Source organism: Natator depressus, chromosome 7 (genome assembly GCF_965152275.1).
Source record: "Natator depressus isolate rNatDep1 chromosome 7, rNatDep2.hap1, whole genome shotgun sequence".
Lineage (NCBI taxonomy): Eukaryota > Metazoa > Chordata > Testudines > Cheloniidae > Natator > Natator depressus.
In genome coordinates, this window is record NC_134240.1 from 17,938,215 (window position 1) to 17,961,648 (window position 23,434).

At 40.3% G+C, this 23,434-nt stretch overlaps 1 protein-coding gene across 3 annotated transcripts in view; it reads right to left on the minus strand.

The window, feature by feature from the left end:
* RAD18 (RAD18 E3 ubiquitin protein ligase) overlaps nt 1-23,434 on the minus strand; it is a 123,825-nt gene that overhangs the window by 86,762 nt on the left and 13,629 nt on the right. For 2 of the 3 annotated variants that reach the window (XM_074957555.1, XM_074957554.1), the window contains exons 5-7: nt 14,663-15,021; nt 12,515-12,614; nt 7,121-7,305 (exon numbers count right to left, since the gene is read on the minus strand). In XM_074957555.1, the coding sequence (XP_074813656.1) occupies nt 7,121-7,305; nt 12,515-12,614; nt 14,663-15,021 (644 nt within the window). The remainder of the gene's footprint in view (nt 1-7,120; nt 7,306-12,514; nt 12,615-14,662; nt 15,022-23,434) is intronic. The other variant, XM_074957556.1, reaches the window with a different exon arrangement.

The window sequence follows — 23,434 nt, forward strand, 5'->3', positions numbered from 1 at the left end:
AGACACTATGTAGCATGGAATTCTGTTTATGTAGATTTATTTTTGGGGACAAGGAAATGGCCAGTAATAATGCAAAACACACAACTATTTAATACACTGTTACAAAACAAAAATTTCATGGCATTCTCAAAGGGCAGTGGTTTTTTTTTGTTTGGTTTTTTAATATTTTCTTGTTTTAAAGCAAATCTATGGTGATAAAAGATTATAGACAGAATCAGCCATTCCCCAGTACGTGCATTCTTCAAATAGGAAAACAAAAACCATACTTCATTTCACCAGGAAACTCTACAATGTAAAAGTTACTATGTAAAATCAAGGTCCAAGAAATTTAAGTTTAGTTTTGTTCCTTTAGTAAATAAGTTACACGACAGCATCTATATTTCTTTAATTGAACGAATCTACAATTAACTAAACTTACTAAACAAATTTTCAAATGAAGTGAGAAAATAACTGCAAACCATAAAATAACTTAATTGCAAATAATAATTATTAATTATTGCAAACCATAAAATATTGCATATGTTTTATACAATATTTTAAAACATGCATGCACAAAACCATGAGGTGCATAAACACAAGATGATCCTGTTTGAAAATACAGGTGGCCATGTGTGAAATTTAAGGAGAAAATAAATATTTCCAGCACATGGGTTTCCCCAAAATGCTTACCTCCCCCTCTCTCTGGAGCTTATACTTTGCTTTTCCTGTTCTTCCTCCCCTAGTAACCAACACAGATCTGCCCTCTAAGATGATAAACAACAGAACATAAACAGGATCCATAAAGGGGGAAGTTTAAAAGCCTTACTTCACAGTTTAAAAGAAGGCCATAACCTTCTGCACTTATATCTCTTCCCAACATTCTATTCACCGTTGACCCTTCAAGGAAACTTGTAGAATTGTTTCGCTCATGACCTACTCTCTAAAAACCCTAATGCTAATCCAGCCCCCACACAGAGTCTCATCTACTTCAATAGGCAGGATCTTCCCTTACTTCCATAGATCTCTGTGCAGGCATATGAATCCATGTTGGTGGATCTCTTTGCAGGACTAAAAACTGAATATGAAAAATTCTGTAGTTTGCAAAGGATTTCCAGTCACCAGTGAGGTTCTACTGGGGTATGATGGTTTTTTTTGTTTGTTTTCATTTTACAGATTGAAATTACATTTATTACATGGGGGTGCTAAACACAATGCTAACCCACTACCCAAATCTAAAGTTATTGTAAGCATTACATCTAAAAAGATTATACATACAAAACATTTTCCTCTGTGATTAATAGCATAGGGAAGAGAGTGCTTTAAAATATAACAGTGGAATGATGTATAGAAAACCCAAGTACAAATGTTCTTAAGTAACACATTTTGTAAACTATTCAGGGCAGGTATGTGTTCATACAATGCCTTACTACACTGGTGTGCCAATTCTGCTTTGGGCCTCTAGCAATTATGGCAACATAAAATATTAAACAACAACAACAACAACAACCTGCTCCCAAATCTAACGTGTGTATTCCTTCTATAGGATCACTAGCCAGCGTTTTGTAGAATTAAAGCGCACCATTCATTTGTTGCTACCAGCGACATATGGCTTCTAAATATATATATATATTTACCTTCACTAGGTGACCAAGATTAAAAAATTTGTGACTACATACAAAAGATAGAAACCTGCTATGGCTCATGATTTCCTGATAAACATGCTGAGTAATCTAGTATAGCTGTTCAGGAGGAAAAAGCATATGCTTTTTAATAGGCTACTTTGTAGGTGTATATATCAGTGACTAGGAATTATTACATGCGTATATATCTCTACCTACTTTCCCTTTAAAACTGTTTGCATTTCGTTATGTATACATAACAGTAACCTTAAACTGAAGGCAAAGCTGTCTCTCAATATGTAAAATATGGTATATGCAACTCAGGAATACACAAACTTTCTCTTGAGTAACAGGGATTACAGTTTCTTCCGAGTAATATCATATTCCTAGAAAGTCATTTCATAGTCCCTTAAAATAATTATTCAGAAGCAATTCAAAAAACTGCCTTTTTAAAAACTTTGCATACTGGAATTACATTACACAAAAAATTAATATATATGCCACAGTTAAATAAAGAGCCATAATTCTGTTGTGGATTTATGGCAGACAGATAAAGGATTTTCACCTTCACATTTGTTGTTTTGTAAAAAAACCAATTTATAATTGTGTTTTCTTTAAGGAATGACTACCTCTTTACCGCCATTGTCTGCTCCTCTCTCCTAAGCACATTACCGTACACTGAGAATCTGTTCCCCCACAGCATCGTACAGAAGACTTTTCCTTCGGGTTTTCACTTACCATTTTTGTGTTTGTTTGTTTTAAATGAAAGCTGACTGTCTCTAAGGTGCCACAAGTACTCCTGTTTTTTTTTTTTTTTTTTTTACAGATACAGGGTCTGGGTCAGTCTGAATTAAAAGTATGCATGAAAATAGAAGTTTTGCTATGTGTTGTGTTGCCCTGAACTGTCAGCAAGACAAGATATTAGGCCACATTCAGTATTGCTCCCACTTCAGAGCGAGTTGTAACCCACTACCACCAAAGATAAATTTGGTCGTTAAATTAAAGCTGGTTTAAACTACACTGATAGCCATTATAAATCAATTCTAAAAAGCAGCAATAAAAAAGTAGCCTCTCTTCCATTTAAGCTACTACAGGGATTAACACAGCTGCCAACATCATTCATCTCTAACTATATCAAACTGTCTCCAATCATTGTACTGGCTTCCCTTTTTAATTCCACAATATGTTAAAGCTTCTCCTCACTTTCAGAAATTTTAATTCCAACCCCTTGTCTTTATCTCTGTCTACTCCCTAACCCACCTAAGTTACTTCCCGATCTCATTTATCCGTTCCCATCCATGCCCTCCTTCTTCCAGGCAGCCCATTCATCTTAGAACAGTCTCCCTATTGTGCGTGAACTTTCCCTGTCCTACTAAAAGCATCTGAAAATCCAACAGACTCATACAGTACCATCACTGTAGCCCCAACAATATAGATTCAAATCGCTATGGGCTTGTCTATACTAAGCAGCTTTTAGCGACAAGGCTGTGTCGACACAGCCTTGTCGCTAAAAGTCAGCATGTGTAAACGCTCTCTGTAGGTATTTTGTCAGCGCTTATGCTGACAAAATACTTCCAGCCCACGAGCGGCGTTAGCTTAGTAGCAGAGTGCTCCTGCCGACAAAGCCACATTCACACTGCCACTTGCATCAACAAAACTTTTGTCTTTCGCGGGGTGGGGTCGGCTTTTTTTTTTAAGAACCCATGTGTCAAGGTCCCTTCCCCACTCTGAACTCTAGGGTACAGATGTGGGGACCCACATGAAAGACCCCCTAAGCTTATTCTTACCAGCTTAGGTTAAAAACTTCCCCAAGGTACAAACTTTGCCTTGTCTTTGAGCAGCATGCTGCCACCACCAAGCATATTAAACAAAGAACAGGGAAAGAGCCCACTTGGAGACGTCTTCCCCCAAAATATCCCCCCAAGCCCTACACCCCTTTCCAGGGGAACGCTTGATAAAAATCCTCACCAATTTGTACAGGTGAACACAGACCCAAATCCTTGGATCTTAAGAACAATGAAAAAGCAATCCGGTTCTTAAAAGAAGAATTTTAATTAAAGAAAAGGTAAAAGAATCACCTCTGTAAAATCAGGATGGTAAATACCTTATAGGGTAATCAGATTCAAAACATAGAGAATCCCTCTAGGCAAAACCTTAACTTACAAAAAGACACAAAAATCGGAATATACATTCCATCCAGCACAGCTTATTTTACCAGCCATTAAACAAAACGAAATCTAACGCATTTCTAGCTAGATTACTTACTAATCTAAGGAGTTGTTGGATCATATTAAAGAAGTTCTGTATTAAAATCACAAATGAGTTTGATTCCCCATAGTTTAAATTCCAGGGTATTACTAATTAAGAGGTCTCTTGGGTTTTGGTACTGTTTCTCTCCCTCTATGTGTGAAACTTGCAAGCTGCTAATTGTGTTAGTACATTCTAAGACAGAGTCTGTTCTCAAAGCAATTCACAGAGACTCAAAGCAATACTCTAACAACAGAAACAGCACCCAGAGACTCCTCGCCCTTTTGTTGTATTAACAATTGTGATTAAAATAGAGATAGAGGATGTATGTGGATGGATGCTTGGTGTGGATAATAACTGAATGATCAGGGAGGTGCCAGCCTAAGAATCCAGTGTCCATCGGCTGAAGAAGGCGTCAAGTGGAAATAACCAGAGGACCCCCGGAGGGCAGACTGGAATCCACCCAACAGCCTCAAGAATGGGAGAACCAAAGAACAAGATAACATCTAGCAGCACGGAGCCGTCAGGAATGTGCCATCTGCTGATTGATTCAGCAACAGCATGATGAAGCAATTCCCACAGACTGGCCTAGGAAGAAATTCCTATAAAAAGAGACTCTAAAAAGTGAGAACTTTGGGGTCTGATTCTGCAAACCAACTTCCAGGAGCATCAGATGAGCATCTGACAAGGCCCTGCTCCCTCCTCATGTCCAGGCCACCTGGCCAGTGGCTTGGCATGAGCAACTCTAAGGCTGGTAACTATGATGACAACCTTGCAGAACCTCTGTGTGTGTGTGTGTGTGTGTGTGTGTGTGTGTGTGTGTGTGTGTGTGTGTGTGTGTGTGTGTGTGTGTGTGTGTGTGTGTGTGTGTGTGTGTGAATAAATATGAGATTGAATGGAATGTTATAGCTATAACTAACTGCTTACTATGATTCTTTCTGTATTCACAATAAATGTGGTATTTTGCCTTTTTCCCTTTAATAAGATCCTGCTGGTTTTTAATTTATTGGTATAACAGAGTTATGAGGCTGCATTCCTGATCTGTTCCCGGCAACAGCATCACACAGACAGTCTAACCCTTTATTCCCACCCCCCACCCCCCCCCCGCAGCTTTGAAAGTATCTTATCTCCTCATTGGTCATTTTGGTCAGGTGCCAGTGAGGTTATCTTAGCTTCTTAACCCTTTACAGGTGAACGGGTTTTGCCTCTGGCCAGGAGGGATTTTATAGCACTGTATGCAGAAAGGTGGTTACCCTTCCCTTTATATTTATGACACCGTGAAAGACAAAATTTCGTCGACATCACAGTGTGGACAAGCCCTATGTTGCATCTATTGTTATCTTCAGAGTGCAAGCAAGCTCTTCAAGGCTTACGTTTCATTCTTTGCATTTAGTTATAGTTACTTAGCTACTGGAAATTGCTATGCACATTTATGGAGATATGTAAACAGTCATATCAGACAAATGAAGTTGTATTCTTTGGTATAATATTTTGTTTCCCCATGCTCAAAAGTTTGTCCCATAATTGTGTTTCCACAACGAGACAGAAGAAGGCATAATGGTATTACCCCTACTTGTTTTATTTTAAAAAATGTAAGAATTATTTCTGGTTTTCTGACTGGTCCCACCATCAGAATATTCCAACTATGCAATCTGGGCTCATTCACAAATGTAACAAACATATTGCTGCAAAGAGTTTTACATCAGTTTCTATTCTGGTGCACATTATATCTCTGCACGGGAACTTAGGTTGGAGTTCAACATTTTTTCCAGGTATTTAGGTGGTATGGGATACAGGTATTCGCTGATTAAAAGGCAGACATTTCTAATAGATCAGATTATAAATTAGCCATCAGTCCTTTCCTCACTACAGATTTGGGACAATCCAGACAGGCTGCCGCTGTGCCACTCGAGAGCCACACTCAGCTTTGGTAATTATCGAGGATTGGGGGTGTTTTACTAACCTGTTGCGGACATATGTAAGTGCTTGAGACTAAGTAAAGTTTAGCTTTAAGTGAAAACACTCTTGTGTTGTCCTGTTTATGCTAGCCATCTATCGGTCGGACGGCCGTGTCTCCCCCGATTTGTTTCCTGACACAACCTCGCACAGAGTAAGTTACCAAGAGCTTTGGGTTGAAAGAACCCCGGGGAACACAAGTATAATAATAAAAACAGAAATTAAATGTGTGACAGCAGACAGTCGGTCTTGGAAAAGACATAACTTTTTATAAATTATATCAAGATATTATTTTTGACAGTTACCTTTGGGGCTTGAACTACACTAAATTCTTCCTATACCATTGTGCCAATTGTTTCGTATATGTAACAGATACAGATACAGTTGCTTCCCTCTAACTCACATGCACTACACAGAAACAACAAGGGTCATGCTGCCTATAAAGCCAGAAGAAATCCAAGAGAGCCAACACGCCCTTGTAGAGACTGGAAGGCTTGGTTGCATTTCATTCATGTCCCACACATGGCACTATTTAAGGAGAATGCAACCCACACCAGACAAACAGTGGTTTGTTGCTTAAAGAATAAATTTACCCTGTAATTTCATTAGATGTTAGAACGAGTTCCATTTCTGAACAAAGCAAAGGAAACTGTTTAGAGAGATCTATGGTTACAGTTAATTATACTGCAGCAAAGCCACATATCTATATTGATGGAAAAATTCTCCATAGCAATGCACTTTCTTACTCATTAATTTCACACACTCCACATCATCTCCTCTTTATAAGTCTAAAATTGAAATTAAACCCAACAATATATACAGAATGCCCCACTGAACAAGATGAGAGAGATTCAACACAGAAATAATTATTAATCCTTTCCACTGGCATTCTTAAAACCCTCTGATATTTCCTAGCTTGCTAGTGATGACCCAAAGAGTTAATCTGGAGACACCCCAACATCATTCTTCATGTGCAGTACCAGTAGTGCCACAAAACATTTTGGAATTCATTAAGCAAACTAGGAAGTGTCAGTGGAAAAGAAGAGGCTTTTTTTAATAAAGTTAAGTTACAAATTGTTTGTGCTGGATGCTCTCCCAGCATGTGTGTCAACTAATTTTGCAATGTTAGCTTCATAGGTCACTTTTTATATGATTAATGCAAATTCTCCAAATCCCCATGTTATTCCACAAGGACCCAAACTGTCTTGCTCCTACTCTGAAAGCTAATTCAGTTTCTCACAGGATAGAGAAAGAGAGAGAGAATTTCTTAAAATGTATTAGGAACTCTAGGAGAAAACATTATAGCTTTGCCATCCTACCTGATTTGGGATTTAAAGAATCACATTGAGCATTATGCATATGCACAAATTCTTGATGTCTTTTAATAAGCTGTTGCCTCGTTCCTTGGCTAGACAGCCCATGTTCCTTTAGCTTCTTCTTCAGATCACGGTCAGAAAGTAAGTTGTAAACGACTTTAGGCAGGCACTTCCTTTTGTGACCAGAACTGCAGGAGAAAAAGTAAACCAATGAAAAACCAAGAAATTCTGTCTTGTATAGCAGGAAACCAAGCAATGACTTATAGTTCTTCTTTTCATCCAGAAGGATCTCAAAGCACTTTACATGTAACACGTATAAGAATCATATGACCCACTATTGAAATATTGCTACCTCTAGGGTGCAATGCAGTACCGACAGTAACATCCCTACGAAGTGAGAACACCTTACCCATCTAAAGCTGGGGGGGAGGGGGGATTTTAAATATACAGAATGCACTTATTCTAGTTTAAATTTGCTCAGGAAATTGGGGTGAACACCTCCATCTCTTGTAACAAGCACCACAGAATCTTTAATAGCTATAATGGGTGAAGACTTCAAATTCATATCAGCTGCTACCCTGAGGCCTAAGTTCAGCATGGACTTAGAGGGAATTCAGCTCCTAGGTATTCCATCCAAATGCTAGCTGTGCCTTAATTGCATAGTTACTGAGATTTTAAAAGGTCACAACATAGATTTGTGTTAGAAAACTTTCCAGTTTCCTGAAAGAAATACTCCAAGGAAAAAACCATCAAATAACTATCCTGAAAGCAAATTTGTAGGTGCCAAATTCTATTAAGAAAATTAATAGTGCTATCCCAATTAATTACCTCCTACAAAGAACTCCACTTCCTGACATTGCCTAGTGTGAAATAAGAATGTGAAGACATCCATTCTGCCGTAGCACAGGGGAAATGGCTTAATTACCGGAAATAGTAGAAATCGGAAGGCTCAGTGAAACATTTACATTTCTGAATGAGCGTAACATTCTCTCTACTCATAATCTTGGAGACAGAGAATGCATAAAACTGCAAATGTATGCTCAGGTCACCTTAATGGTGGAATTTGTATCTGAGCTGATTAGATTTGGCTAGTGACCCACACTAATTCCTAGCTAATCTGCAATGTAAATGATCTTGTGCTAGTGATACAAGAACAGAACAAAAAAGGATGAGGAGGACTTGTGGCACCTTAGAGACTAACACATTTATTTGGCAAAGCTTTCATGGGCTAAAACCCACTTCACCAGTGCAGTGGAAAATACAGTAGGAAGATATAGATACACAGAGAACATGAAAAAAAAAAAAGGGTGTTGCCACACCAACTGTAACAAGACCAATCAGTTAAGGTGGGCTATTATCAGCAGGGGAAAAAAAACCTTTTGTAGTGATAATCAGGATGGCCCATTTCAAACAGTTGACAAGAAAGGTGTGAGTAACAGCAGGGGGAAAAGAATTAGCATGGGGAATAGTTTTTACTTTGTGTAATGACCCTTCCACTCCCAGTCTTTATTCAAGCCTAAGTTAATGGTGTCCAGTTTGCAAATTAATTCCAATTCTGCAGTTTCTCGGAGTCTGTTTTTGAAGTTTTTTTGTTGGAGAATTGCGACTTTTAGGTCTGAAATTGAGTGACCAGGGAGGTTGAAGTGTTCTCCAACTGGTTTTTGAATGTTATCATTCTTGAGGTCTGATCTGTATCCATTTATTCTTTTTCAGAGAGATTGTCCGGTTTGGCCAATGTACATGGCAGAGGGGCATTGCTGGCACATCACACATTGGTAGATGTGCAGGTGAACGAGCCTCTGATAGTGTGGCTGATGTGATTAGGTCCTGTATGGTGTCCCTTGAATAGATATGTGGACAGAGTTGGCAACGGGCTTTGTTGCAAGGATAGGTTCCTGGGTTAGTGTTTTTGTTGCGTCGTTGCTGATGAGTATTTGCTTCAGGTTGGGGGGCTGTCTGTAAGTGGGTTTTAGCCCACGAAAGCTTATGCCCAAATAAATTTGTTAGTCTTTAAGGTGCCACAAGTACGCCTCAGGTTTTTTTTGCGGATTCAGACTAACACAGCTACCACTCTGAAAGAAAACAACAGTTGCAGATGCTTTTCTTTTCTGAAGCAGAATACAACCCCCTTGCAGAAATTTAAGTATGGCTCTCTACATTAGACATATTGTAACAGCTTTCTACCTCTAGAGTAAAAGATAGTTTATTTTTCATTTGAAAGGTGTATTTTCCAAGCAATTTTAGCTCATAATACTGAAAATAAATTTAAACTTACTACAAAACAGGTTTTCATGACAACCCTAATTACTTTACTTTAATCTCTTGTAATCACTGTAGCACATCTGGCAAAAAGATGCATTTCCTCCCAATTACTTTCAAGAAAAGAGAGCTGTTTAAGATTCTATTGGGGAACAAACTTTTTATTGAATTAAAACTTTTCAAAGCTCTGCAAAAGTTTAACACCTATTGTAACGTACAGGCTGCATGATGTAGTGGACTGAGAACAGCGCGGGGCCAAAGACAGCTGCCTGATAATGCCAGCTATTCCACTGGAATGTTGGATCTCTACAGATGTTTTGTTTAAAAAAAATTCTAAATTTCTAAAGTTGTACTTATCTATAATTATTGATCTCCTGTGTGCAATTTGGAACTAAATAACTAGCCTCACTGAAATATCAGACACTTCTTAATACAGCATTCAATATGCCCTTAAATTAAGGACAAGCAGAAACTGAGCAAATTTCTCAGAGAGGAACTAAAAACATACAAAGTGCTACAGAAATCTAAAAAAGTGTTTTGGCAAAAAATAAAAATATTTCAAAATTCATGCTTAATTCCACAGGAACTAATCCATCATGACAAATACCTTCTTGGACACCTTTTTAAACTCTGAGAGGTCTAGATGAAAATAAATCAAATTATACAAAAAAATGTAAATTCTTTATATTCTAAAGGGAAAGTGTGTTTCAACCATGCACTTGCCATGAGCACTTAACAACTGCAACTAATAAAGAATTAGCTAAAGGTCAACAACCTGTCAAAACAATAAGATGTTAGCACCTGTTTGGAGCTGCACAGTACACTCCTGTGGCAATAAGACTGGTTACGATTGTTTGTCATTGTCTTCTTGACAGCAATGGCCACGCTAACACACACAATTAGCTGTTCTCTTGAAAACCACAAGAGTTCTGTATTTAAAATCTTGGATCTAGCAAACAAAATGAAAATTTAGCCCATTTTCTCATTTGTCAAAGAAGGCACGAGAAAACAGCGATAATCTCACTGAGCAGCAGAATAGAGCACAAAGTCTTTCAACTCAATTCCAACTTTTAATGCCATTATTCACTTGCAAACACTTCAGCTTGCACATTTTGTTATAGAAAGCATGAGAATGCAGAAAACAAGTTTAAACCTGCACTGAATAAAGCAGACATAAAATCACTTTCAGTACTGGCACAACAGCATGTGTCAGAGATCCAGTGTTCGATCCTGGGCCAGCAAGGTCTAGAAACAGTGCTCAGAAATTGGATGGGAGGAAGCACTTGTATTGTCCTCTAGCAACTTGCTTCTGGCAAAAACAAGGCACTGTTTGAAGATGTCTCTGGAGGGAGCCATACGTTAGGGGGCTTATTCCTTCACCCGCTTACTTCCCTGGTCCTTCTCGCATGAACAGAGAGCAACAATACCCGAAGTCCAAAGGTGCAAGCAATTCGATGTTTATTGGGGTGAACTTCCAGCAAGCATGATTCCAGTTTCCTTCCTTAGTGTCCCCTTTCCCAGCTCTGACACCACAGAGCCTTACACCTGTGTCCCTGTTCCCATTCCTGCCCTTAGCCAAACATGATTCCAATTTCCCCACCCCCATTCCCTGTTCCCATTTCCCCTCTCCACACCCACCCACTCACTTCCTGATTGACTGCAGACTATATAGTAAAACTTGAGTTCTGCTTTGCTATACCTTAACCAATCATTTTCCTGAAATTTAACTAACCAATCCTAACATATGGTAACATGATTATGTAACCAATTATATCCCACCACCTTAATTAGTTTACACCAGCAAAATTAATTATACAGCAGACAGGAACAATCACAGAACCAGACAGAGATTATACAGACAAACAATAGCAAAGTGGGAACTATAATGACAAAACAATACAGAAGTGAGGATTTCACATCCCAGCTATTGATAAGTGAGTTCTTGCCAGACAGGATGCTATCAAACTAAGTTTCCTTTTCCCTTTCTCTGGAGGTGACAGGCATTATCAGGACAGGAGTGTATTCCTAACAGCCCAATAGCACCTTCTTTCAATGTGACTAGTTTGGAACATGAGGATGTGACTGGTCGCTTCCCAGCTTATGGCTGCCTCTGTTGCTTAGCCAAAGGCCTTAGCCTAAGAACAGGGCCTCAGACTGTCACAGTAAGAGAAGGACATTACACTGGCAGACAGTGATTTTGATTCTTTTATACCTCTAACTCGCCAAGTGATAAGAATACACCTAAATTCTTAAAGTACAGGCCTTTGCAGACAGGCCTGAATATCTATATCCTAACACCATACATAGCATTCTATGGTTGGAAAACTGTCACAGCACAGGACTCAGCAAGAGGAAGTGGAGAGGGGTCAGAGGACTCTGGAAATACAATTAGAATGTCAGAGGTGCATGCAGAGAAATTTCTGCATGGCTCAATGATCTGTAACAGTGGAGGATAATATTCCTGCTCAGTTTAGATAATTGACAACAATGAGGGAGAAGACTCCAAATCACTGATGTGAAGAGGGCAAAAGTGGGACATCATTAGGAGGGTACTTGTAACAGAACACTGGCCCTGGGATGCATGCATAAAATAAAGCATGTACACAAGTCTTTGCAGTATCAGGACTTTAAAGAGCAAGCTGCGCCCAATCCAGTTGAGACCCCTCCCCTGAAAGCAGGAGATTGTACATTTTACTTTTTAACTTGAGAGCTTGTGGAACACCTGCTTTTTGGCTCAATATCAGAGCTTTAAAGAGGAAAATTTGAAGTAAGGGCCCCTTCTCATCCATTGAAAAATGAAGAGAAAACCCATCTAGATAGAATTTCAATGACCAGAACTACAGAGACACTAACGTACAAGACTAAACTCAACATAAAACCTATAAAATTTAACCAAATTTCCTACCAGTATAAAAGTTTGAATAAATTACAAGAAAAGAAATAAGATTGGTGCTGAATGTATCATGTTGAGAGAAGAAAACCACCACCATCGTTATTTACATAGCAACTTCAATATCCATAGCACGAAACAGAGAAGCAAGAAGACAGTTCACTATTATATCACTGGAAGCTTCTCACTCCAAAAGTAGCAGCAACTGGTCAAATTCACATACCAGTTCTTAGATTTAAGTTTCTTACCTTCTGAGGCCATCCTTCTTCTCATCTCTTGTCAAACAACTATCTAAGTGTCTGTTTATATACTGCTCTGGAATAGCAACCCCACACACAGGACAATCTACTGAAAATAAAATAAAGGGCAACTTGATGTGTTTTTAAAAGCCTGTTCATTACTTACAGCAAAGCCAAATATTTTCATATGAAAAATACAATTGTTATTTACGGAGAATCAAACATAGAATTCTAGTTTTTCTTTTTAGAAATTTGGCACATCCACCCCAGACAAATACTAAAAAGGTAATCACTTCCATTTCTAAAACATTTATTCCTACCTTTTTCAATATTTTGAGCAGAATCTTCTACCCTGGCAGAGCTTATATGTTTCGTTTGTTTGCTATAAGGTACTAGCTAATGAACACTGCAAATATAGGAGTAACAATATTTGGGCTTCTATGCCACTGGAATTGTGCATAACTGTGAGTTTACTTAGTTTGAATTATTTCAACTCCCAGTAAGGAAATTGTTCTTAAATTCTGATTAATAATAAATTATGCTAATACTTCATACTCATGTAGCACTTCCTTAATCCAAGGATTTCAAAAGGACTACTTTCACATATTCATTAATTAACTGTGCCTTACAGGAGCCCTGCGACGAAGACAAGTATTAACCTCATTTTTCATAGGGGTAACTGAGGCAGAGAGAGGTTATGTGACTTAGCCATAGCATAACCCAGAACTGATCCAAAATCTCCTGCTCTGCCAGTAAGACATGCTCCCCCCTCCACCTACAGCAGAGATCATCTTAAATGAACTCATGTGTTTATGTTCCCCCAAACATATATTTGTAAAAAGTTACCGTGAGATCCACAAAGATATCGATAAATTCTTTTATTCTTTTAATATGCTTGCCCTTATGTGGTCAATCACTTTGTATAAAACCCCACTACTCAGTAATTTTTAAGGCATAATTTGAGAGCGAGATTCTTCAATCATCATCACTGTGCTAATACGAAAAGGGTCAGTTTTAAACAAGAAAAATTAATTCTTGATGTCCCTGTAATACTGTTTCTTGTGAAGAAATTTGATGCTGTATGAGACTTCAACTAACACATTTGTAAAAACCTTGTGAAACTCAGATAATTGTAAAAAGAACGAGGAGTACTTGTGGCACCTTAGAGACTAACAAATTTATTTGGGCATAAGCTTTCGTGGGTTTTAGCCCACGAAAGCTTATGCCCAAATAAATTTGTTAGTCTCTAAGGTGCCACAAGTACTCCTCCTTTTTGCTGATACAGACTAACAAAGCTACCACTCTAAAAGATAGTTGTGTGATCACACTTTTGGTAGTACCCACTGGCTCCTGAATCGGTATTTCAAATCAGAAATACCTTAGCCAAGACAAAAGTACAATAAACTAACTCTACACAGCATATTATTGTATCTGAGATTTATGGTTCAACTCCCAACATGGCATCAGAAATAATAGTCTCCTTTGTAACAACTTTAGGCTCAGTAGATGCTGGCGAGAGAAAAAAGCCTTTGTTTTTACTAAAAACTTCCTCAGAGTTGAATTACATTGTAATCATTTGGCACTGGCCCAAGTCCCCCCATGAAGTACGTTTTTAATGCAACATCATCCTGATTAAGCAGCAGCCGCCAATACCATTCAGTACCCTCAAAGGGTATGTCCACACTGCAGTTATACACCCAGGGCTGTCCTGTGCCAGCTGACTTGGACTCATGGGGTTCAGACTAACGGGCTGTTTAATTGTGGCATAGATGTTTGGGTTCTGGCTGCAGAGCCCAGACTCCTGACGAAGCCTGAATGTGTACAGTGCAATTAAGCAGCCCCTTAGCCCAAGTCCTGCAAGCCTGAGTCAGCTGGCATGGGCCAGCCATGGGTTTTTACTTGCAATGTACACAAACCCAAAGATGTCCCAATAATGCAGCCCTCTGGATGAAGCACATCCAGTTAAATATAGCAGAATGTAAATGTACCTTTCATCTCAAAGTAATACAGAAAGATTAATTAAGCATTTTAATTAATTAATAAAAATTAATTAAGGCATGCAGCATATATCTGATATTGGCAACAAACAGGGTAGAAGATTTTGGTGAATACAGCAAACTGAAGCATGGAATGAGAAAGACAACATAGGCAACTCACCTTTTGTAATTACTTTCATTACAGATGTAGAGGGTTTCTCAAGATTTCTCATGCCTTCGGGACTTGTGGCTGCCATCCCTTCACTGACCACATCATGAGTCTCTGCAGAATTACAACGTCTATTATCTCTTTCTTGTTCGTTGTTGCAACCTTTATATTCCACCTCAGCAGCTACAGATCTCCTTTTAGGGGTCTGAGTGTTTTCCTTTATCAAGAAATGGTCTATAAGTTGTTTGTCTTGTTTTAATACTGAACCCACCACGGAACCTGCAGCATGACCTTTGCCAGCAGAATATTTGGTATAGTTTGTTGAAGGAGAAACTGGTGGTGAATCCAAGACCAACTCAAACAGTTGCTGCCTAGAAATATCCAAAAGGGAAACATATAAAATTAGATAAACATAATATTGTGTCCCGCTGATAGGCTTCACTCTACCCTTCTTTGGGGAAAAAAACAGGGAGTGAAGAGAATAGGGCAAGCTTCCTAAGCTCTAGTTCCAATTCTTTGTCATTCACCTGCCTGTTAACAAGGCACAGCTTGAGAAATGCACCTCCTCACGTAAAATAGGAAGCATTCAAGGATTCTGAAGAATCAAAGAATTCATTACAAATAAGAAGTGTCTATCTCTTCCAGCAAAGAACTTACTAAACATTAATCAAGTGTAACCACAGTGCTACCTTCCTAAATCTACAGACAGAGCTAGTGCCTCTGTGGCAGCTCAGAACTCCCTGTGGCAGCTAAAACACAATGAAAAGGCTTAAGTGAAAACTGTTAAAGAACCCTGGGAAAGACTCTCCTTGCTGGTCTAGGCCTTTCAAGCTGCTGAAGAAACCTAAAATGTCCATTACAGCTCCAGAGTTGGCCTTGGGAAACTTCTTCCTAGCACAGGTCTGCACAAGGCAGCTTATATTGCCCAATGAGGCCACCGCACTTCAAGCCCCAACACAGGGGGTTGAGGGACATGTTAGGAGTGTGTCTACAACACATAGCACTGCTGGAATTCTGGGTGGCACTCTGAGCATAGGAAATTGCGAACAGGCTGCGGTAATCCACAGGGCTGTTTTACGTTATATCAAGGGTCTCACTGGCCCCTACCACCATCTCAGAGCTGCTTGTTTTTGTGCTGCACTTCTTAGAGAGAGGCAATATAAAAATTACCCCCTAAAGGCAACAGTGAAACTAACAGGAATCAGGTCAATTTCATTCTGTTCAAGATTCGGAAAGCTTTGAATAGTAGCAGAGGCAGGCACTGGTGCTACTTGTAGACAATAACTCATCAGCTGAGGCTAAAGAAATACAGAGTAGTGGACACAAGTATATATTTTGCAACTGAAGGAAGACAAGGTGTAGTGCAGACACATACCTAACCCCCTACACCAGGGGTGGGCAAACTTTTTGGCCCGAGGGCCACATCGAGATGCGAAACTGTATGGAGGGCCGGGTAGGGAAGGCTGTGCCCCCAAAACAGCCTGGCCCCTGCCCCCTATTTGCCCCCTCCCACTTCCCACCCCTTGACTGCCCCCCCTCAGAACCCCCCACCTGTTCCCCAACCCCTGACTGCCCCTCCGGGGCCCCCCCCAAAACCCCCATCCAACCCCCCCTGCTCCCACTCCCCTAACTGCCCAGACCTATCCACATCCCCGCCCCTGACAGGCCCCCCAGGACTCCCACGCCCTATCCAACCCACCCTGTTCCCCGACCCCTGACTGCCCCAGAACCTCCACCCCATCCAACCACCCCCTGCCCCAACTGCCTCCCTGGACCCACTGCCCCTAACCGCCCCCGCTCCCTGGACCTCCTACCCAACGTCCCCACTGCCGCACGCGCGCTGCCGCCGCCCCCCCTTTACCATGCCGCTCAGAGTGGCAGGAATTCGCAGCGGCATAACTACGGGGGAGGGGAAACAACGGGGGAGGGGCCAGGGGCAAGCCTCCTGGGCCAGGAGCTTAGGGGCCGAGCAGGACGGTCCAGCGGGCCGTAGTTTGATCACCTCTGCCCTACACCTACACCCACACCCTCTTACCTTCTTGGTTGCCAAGAAGTTAGGAGGTGGGAATATGGACGTGAAGAGACACGGAATGATCATTCTTTTCCAGAAGGAGAATGGCTTGGGAGTGCTTCTAATTTATCATCTGCCTCATAGCTGAAGACTGATGCAAAACATTAAGCTCTGCACCTACGTTCCCTGTAAGGTGCGTGCCTGTGTGGCCACGCAGGAGGCCACAAAGGGCAGCACACTTAATTAGCAGAGCCACGCAGGTGTGCACACTGCATTCAGGGGAGTGGCCACAGGTGGGCCTGGAAGAGGACAGTGGGATGAGGTGGTACTTGGACAGTGGGGTGAGGTGGGGGGTGGTGATGAGGGAGATTGGGGCATGCGGGGCTGCTGCGGCAGGGCGAGGCACCTCTCCCCCGGCCCCAGCCCCGGAGCTGTGGGGAAAGAGAGCTGGGGGGAGTCCTCTCTCCCCGCCGCAGCCCCAAGGCAGCCTGCACCCCAAGCCAGAGCCCTCATCCCCCAGCCCCTAACACTCTGCCCCAGCCCTGAGGCCCCCCCCTCCCAAACACACACTTCGAACCCTTCAGCCCCACCCCCACCACAGATCACCTCCATATTGGTGCTCATAACGAAATTCCTTCTGCACATAGATGGGAAAAATAAGAGGGAACAACCCCTCCCCTACCACCCACTGCAGAGTCCAGGAGCAACATCCTGGTAAGAATCCCAAAATCCTCCTCTTCTCCAACACCTGCGTGGGGGAGAGGAACTGTTGGCTTCCCAATGGAATGTTGTCTCTGAAAAATGGGTTTCCATCCTTCATCTACTGTAGACGGCTAGAAGATTTAGGCATTGGCAACATTCCCAAGCTCAAGGCATGTGGTGACTGGCTAAGTTAGAAAAAAGTGTGAATGCAACAGATTTTCTGGGTGGCATAGAAAAGGAGAAATAAAATATAATGGAATAGGTAGAGAATATGAGGTATGAAAGAAAGTATAGGATAAAAGAAGAAGAATGTCACTAGAGACAACACAGATGCACCATAATCTATTAATAAAAATAAAGAGAAAATGGTAAGTCTGGAAGGAAAAAGATTGTTTGGTTTGGTTTGGGTTTTTTGCAACAACAACAAGAGGAAAGCAAGTACGTTACATTTTTAAATGTATCAAACTGACTGGCAATATGTTACATTATATCAAAGTAAACAGCATACAATTGTTCCAATCCTTTAAACAGAAGGGAACAGAAGTATAAGGTATTTTTTTAATCCTTACTTGAAATTGCAGGATTAGTATTTTCAAACTACAGATATAAGCCTATGACTACTGGCATTCCGAATCAGTAATTCAAGAAACTGTCAGGGACCTTCTCAAAAACAATGTCATTACACCATTTGTACTAGTGTAGTCTTTTCTCTGTATTCATCCTCTGCATTACCCGAGGATTACTCCTCCTTGTTAAAGATTATCACTGTCCACTCAACAGAAAGATCCCATTAAAGCAAGAACAAGTAACAATGTCCAATTCAAGACATTCTTATACTAGGCCAACTAGTGAGACTATTTTTATTAGTTGTTTTGTTGCATTCAGACACAGCAACTGCACAAGATCTTTTGGTTGGTTGGTTTTTTTAATCCAGACTTCTGCCACTAGGTGAATCTGCAATAATACTAGTTAATGGCTCTTAAATTAATGGAAGGACCACAATTACCACTCACACTGAGCCTCTTAGCCCATGTACCATTGGCATAATTGCAACAGCTATTTAAGACACACACAGAGAACCCAGAGCTCTTATCCTGATTTTTCTGCATTACAAAAATCAACCTTACACTTGCAAATTGATATTTATAATAGTAGCATGGCAAAGGGAACTTCTACTGCACAAACAAGAGAGAGTCAAGAGCAATTAAGTGTGGCAGCAACAACAAATGCTTTGATGTCTGCTCTCAAAACAGAGGTGGACTGTAAGTTTCTATTGGTGAAAGGGTTGTTATTCCATGTCAGACGTGCAATTACAGAAAACTCTAGCTACTGTTGTCACAGGACTAAATTCAGGAAAAATAAGAGCTAGCTGGTTCAGAACATAAAGAGTGAAATTCATCTCATGCAGAGTGTCTTTATGACTCACTTATGCTCCCTGTTAGAAGCTTACATGGGGGGTTAATTTCATCCTAAAAGATCAGAAAACTATGAGACAGTATATCCATTTAAAGCCTTAACCATCAACAAAAGAACATTATAATTCATATATGGGAGAACAGGACAAGACAAGTTGTCAAGGTTCCTTCCCCACTCTGAACTCTAGGGTACAGATGTGGGGACCTGCATGAAAGACCCCCTAAGCTTATTCTTACCAGCTTAGGTTAAAAGCTGCTACCAACAAAGTGTTACACAAAGAACAGGAAAAGAGCCCACTTGGAAACGTCTTTCCCCCAAAAATCCCCCCAAGCCCTACACCCCTTTCCTGGGGAACGCTTGATAAAAATCCTCACCAATTTGTACATGTGAACACAGACCCAAACCCTTGGATCTTAAGAACAATGAAAAAGCAATCCGGTTCTTAAAAGAAGAATTTTAATTAAAGAAAAAAGTAAAAGAATTATCTCTGTAAAATCAGGATGGTAAATACCTTACAGGGTAATCAGATTGAAAACAGAGAGAATCCCTCTAGGCAAAACCTTAACTTACAAAAAGATACAAAAACAGGAATATACATTCCATTCAGCACAACTTATTTTATCAGCCATTTAAACAAAACAGAATCTAATGCATATCTAACTAGATTGCTTACTAACTCTTTACAGGAGTTCTGACCTGCATTCCTGCTCTGGTCCTGGCAAATGCATCACACAGACAGAGAGGACTATTTGTCCCCCCCACCCTCCCCTCCAGCTTTGAAAGTATCTTGTCTCCTCATTGGTCATTTTGGTCAGGTGCCAGCGAGGTTATCTTAGCTTCTTAACCCTTTACAGGTGAAAGGGTTTTGCCTCTGGCCAGGAGGGATTTAAAGGTGGTTAGCCTTCCCTTTATATTTATGACACAAGTGCAGATCACTGTACAGTAATCTTCAAATTAAGATTAATATGATGAAATTTTAGAAGATTTGTCACATGGTGGACTGCTGCATCCTACATCAAAGATGCAAAAAAATTAAACACCTATTATTCATAAATATTTAGGCACAATTCACTTCTAACAAGGGTTGCATCAGTGTGTCTTGCCAATGGCATAATTTTGGGGGAGGGGATGAGCAGAACAGGGAGAGAGAGAGAATGTGGTCAGGGCAAGGTGTTTGTCTTACTGTCACATAAAATGCACATATCTTCAAAATCAGGTATTCACAGTCAGCAAACAGTCTTTTCAAATGGTTCTTTTATACAGAAATCAAGCAGGTACCATTCCCTCCACTGCAGCAAACTGAACTATGCGCAGTTCTGATAACATAAAACAGATCAGAAAAGATAATCATTTGGCTTTGTAACACATCAGCTGTCACATGTTATTGCTGATGATAAAAAACTTCTAATATGTTCTTATTGGTGAAATATCTAAAAGATTACCTAGTGGCCCATAACTCGGTTTTCTTACACGACAGAGCTGAATCTACCTCTCTCATCTTTTCAGCTTATGGTCTCATGTATTCAGCTCATGTTATAGATGTCACATTCCCTCAATAAAACAATGTGGTTTACTATTTAAAAAAATAATTGGGACAGAATTATATTTCTTTAAGCTTGGAGAGGGACCAGTCCATGGTTGACAGATTCTGAATTAAATTCATTCTTCTGATCAGCTTACCTACTCACCAAACTTTAGACTGATATTAGGAAAAGAGTAAAATATCTTTCCAGGGAAAGATCATTATACCTGCCTACAGCTTGTAGTGTGTCATCTTAGTAACATTATAAACTCTTCTGGGAAGGAATCATCTTGCATCTCAGTGTACAGTGGCTAGAACAATAGCTCCATGATCCTACATAAATATAAATAAAAGAGATACTAATGTACAGACAACTATCCTGTATGCAGTTTTTGTAACTCCAGTTCTCATACTAAAAATATGTTCTGGTATAAAGTAGGCATCAATGCCAGGGACAACGATTGAGGCGGGGCTTCTAAAAAGTAAATACAAAAACCTAGTTTCTCTATAAATAAAATGGGTTAATCATTCTATGTTAACTATAAAACCTGCCTAAGAGAACCACATATTTTCTTAAGGAAGACAGAAAAAGAAGCGTGTACAAACTCTTTTGCTCTACTGACTAACACCACTCCACAAATCATATGGGATAAAAAAATGTATCCTTCAAAATTAACTTGCAAGATTCTCTCTCTCAGAATCAATTACCCAAACTGAACTGTGAACAACAATCAAGTATATTCTCACTCATGTTGAGTTAGATAATCAAGACTGAAAACAGACTTTCTGAAGACATCAGTAACCAAACTTTGGACTACACACAATAGAAAGAACTTTAACACCTTCACAATTCAGACATCCATAATGTGACTACTGTATTTTAACTCATCTACCAAAACACAAACGGATCAGGTCAGTCTGCTTTTTATTTTGTGGGAGAATCAAAATACTATTACTAAATTCGAGAAAGGAGACAAAAAAGTCACACAATGGGATTTTCTGAGTCGAATGGTTTTTGACAACATACCACAGCTACATTTAGCTGTGTGGTGACATCTAGTGGCTATATTGTGTGTCTGATAAACCAAACTTCCCCAACACAATGCCAAAATCTAATGAAAAGTCACTAGTATGTTTGGTTGTAAATACAATATAGCCCCATTTACCTGAACCAACACTACTTGAAGCTGTATTATTAACTGCCAACACCTTCTCTTCCCATCTATTGAATCCCAGTTATCCCAACTTCAAATTATCCCTAGTGGTTCTGACAATTATCGCTCTAAGTGGTTTTGACAACTAGGATTATACTGCAGTTCCGTTTGTCCCTCCATATCCAGAAGGCAGAAAGGCCAGAGACAAGGCTACCATATAACTCACTTTCTGTCACACCCAGATTTGTAAATTTCACCTAGAAATGTATTCAAGTGGTAAGTAGTGGTTTGATGCAGTAAGATTGCACATTTGGAACTGCAAACATAATGCAAAGTGTATATAACTATAGATTAAGAATGACTTATACCTTCAGCTAAATTATCTATGAGATGTTTCAAAATTTTAACACAGCAGCATATTATCCTATCTGAAAGGTTACAGCCTCATAACTGGGAAACCTTAGTTTGAGAATGTGTATGCTCTTTAGTTTTAAAGGTATAAAGAGGAGCCAACAAGATCTGTAAATAATCAACATCTCACAACCTTTCACTGTTTTAACCCTCACATCTGCATCCCTCCTACTCTTTGTTTATTGCCATCATCCTGTGTTATGTCTAATTTAGATTGTAAATTCTTTAGGGCAGTGAATTTCTCTTTTGTCTGTAAATTGGCATATACACCTAGATGAGCTCAAGTGAAGTAACTTTACAGTACTAACTTGAGCTAAATGTTGTAGTGAAGACAAACTCTGGCAGATGAGCTTTTTTTAACCACATCAGCCCAAGTTTATATTTCTGATTAGTTTGGAAACCATTGTTCTTACTGCCAGTGATGCAGCTCAGCACTGTTAACACATATGGGCAGCATCAACAGCAGTCCATTCTACCCTCCAAGATCCACAATTCACTTTCATGCCCCATTCAAAGAGTGGTAAATGTTGTCAGAGCATGGCCCAAATAACCAGGCTGTGAGCTGGTGAAATCCAAGAAGGCTGGGGAAAGGCTGTTTTTCAGCTACAACAATAGCCTCAGGGCTGCAACTGCCCCCAAAGGGGGGCACTCCCTTGCTCCAAAAAATGTCCAGTGAATTGGCATGTAGCCTGCCCCTCCCCCCAAAACTCTCTCTCCTCCAGTCAGTTGCAGGGAGATCATGTGGAACACAGTTCTATGGGATGCAGTCCCCAAAAAGACCCCCCCACCCAAAGCAGCTTCTTAGGGCTTGTCTACACTACTGCTTAAGTCAGTGTAACTTATGCCTCTCAGAAGCGTGAAAAACCACCCCCCTGTGTGACGTAAGTTACACTGACTTAAAGTGGTCTACACCGCTCTATGTCAGTGGAGACGCTCTCCTGCTGACATAGCTTCCGCCTCTCGCTGAGATGGAGTAATTATGTTGACAGGAGCGCACTCTCCCATCAACATAGCGCGTCTTCACCAGATATAGTGTGCTAATGAAGACAAGCCCTCAGAATCCTTCCCATACACCTGTGCTGTGGAACTATACCAATTCAGAGCCCTCTACATCCACCTGGTGGGGCAGGAGTCACTACACACAGTGGGCAGTTCACAAACATTCAGAGGTCCACATCATCCTTATTAGGTTCCCCATCCTGCAAACACACATGGGCTTGAAGATAATCGCAAACATAATTTGCAGGATCAGGGCCTAAGACTGTTTAAAATTATTTTGGTTATTCCTTTCCATGCCCATGCACACTTTTGACCTTGGAGCATATGCTTTTACTCAGCATTGATCAAAATGTGCTTGCAACGTTAGCATTTTTCTTTCATAAAGGCTCGTTTAAGAGAAATATTGCCATTTTGTGGCACACAAAATATTTATTTATTTAAGGCCTAAAAATGCTGAGCACCTGGGCTCTAACTGAAATCAATATAAGCTGCAGGTGCTTGGCACTTTTGAAAGTCAGGCACTTGAGAGAGGTTTTCTGAGAGGACAGGAGGGAGGAATAGAAAAGGGA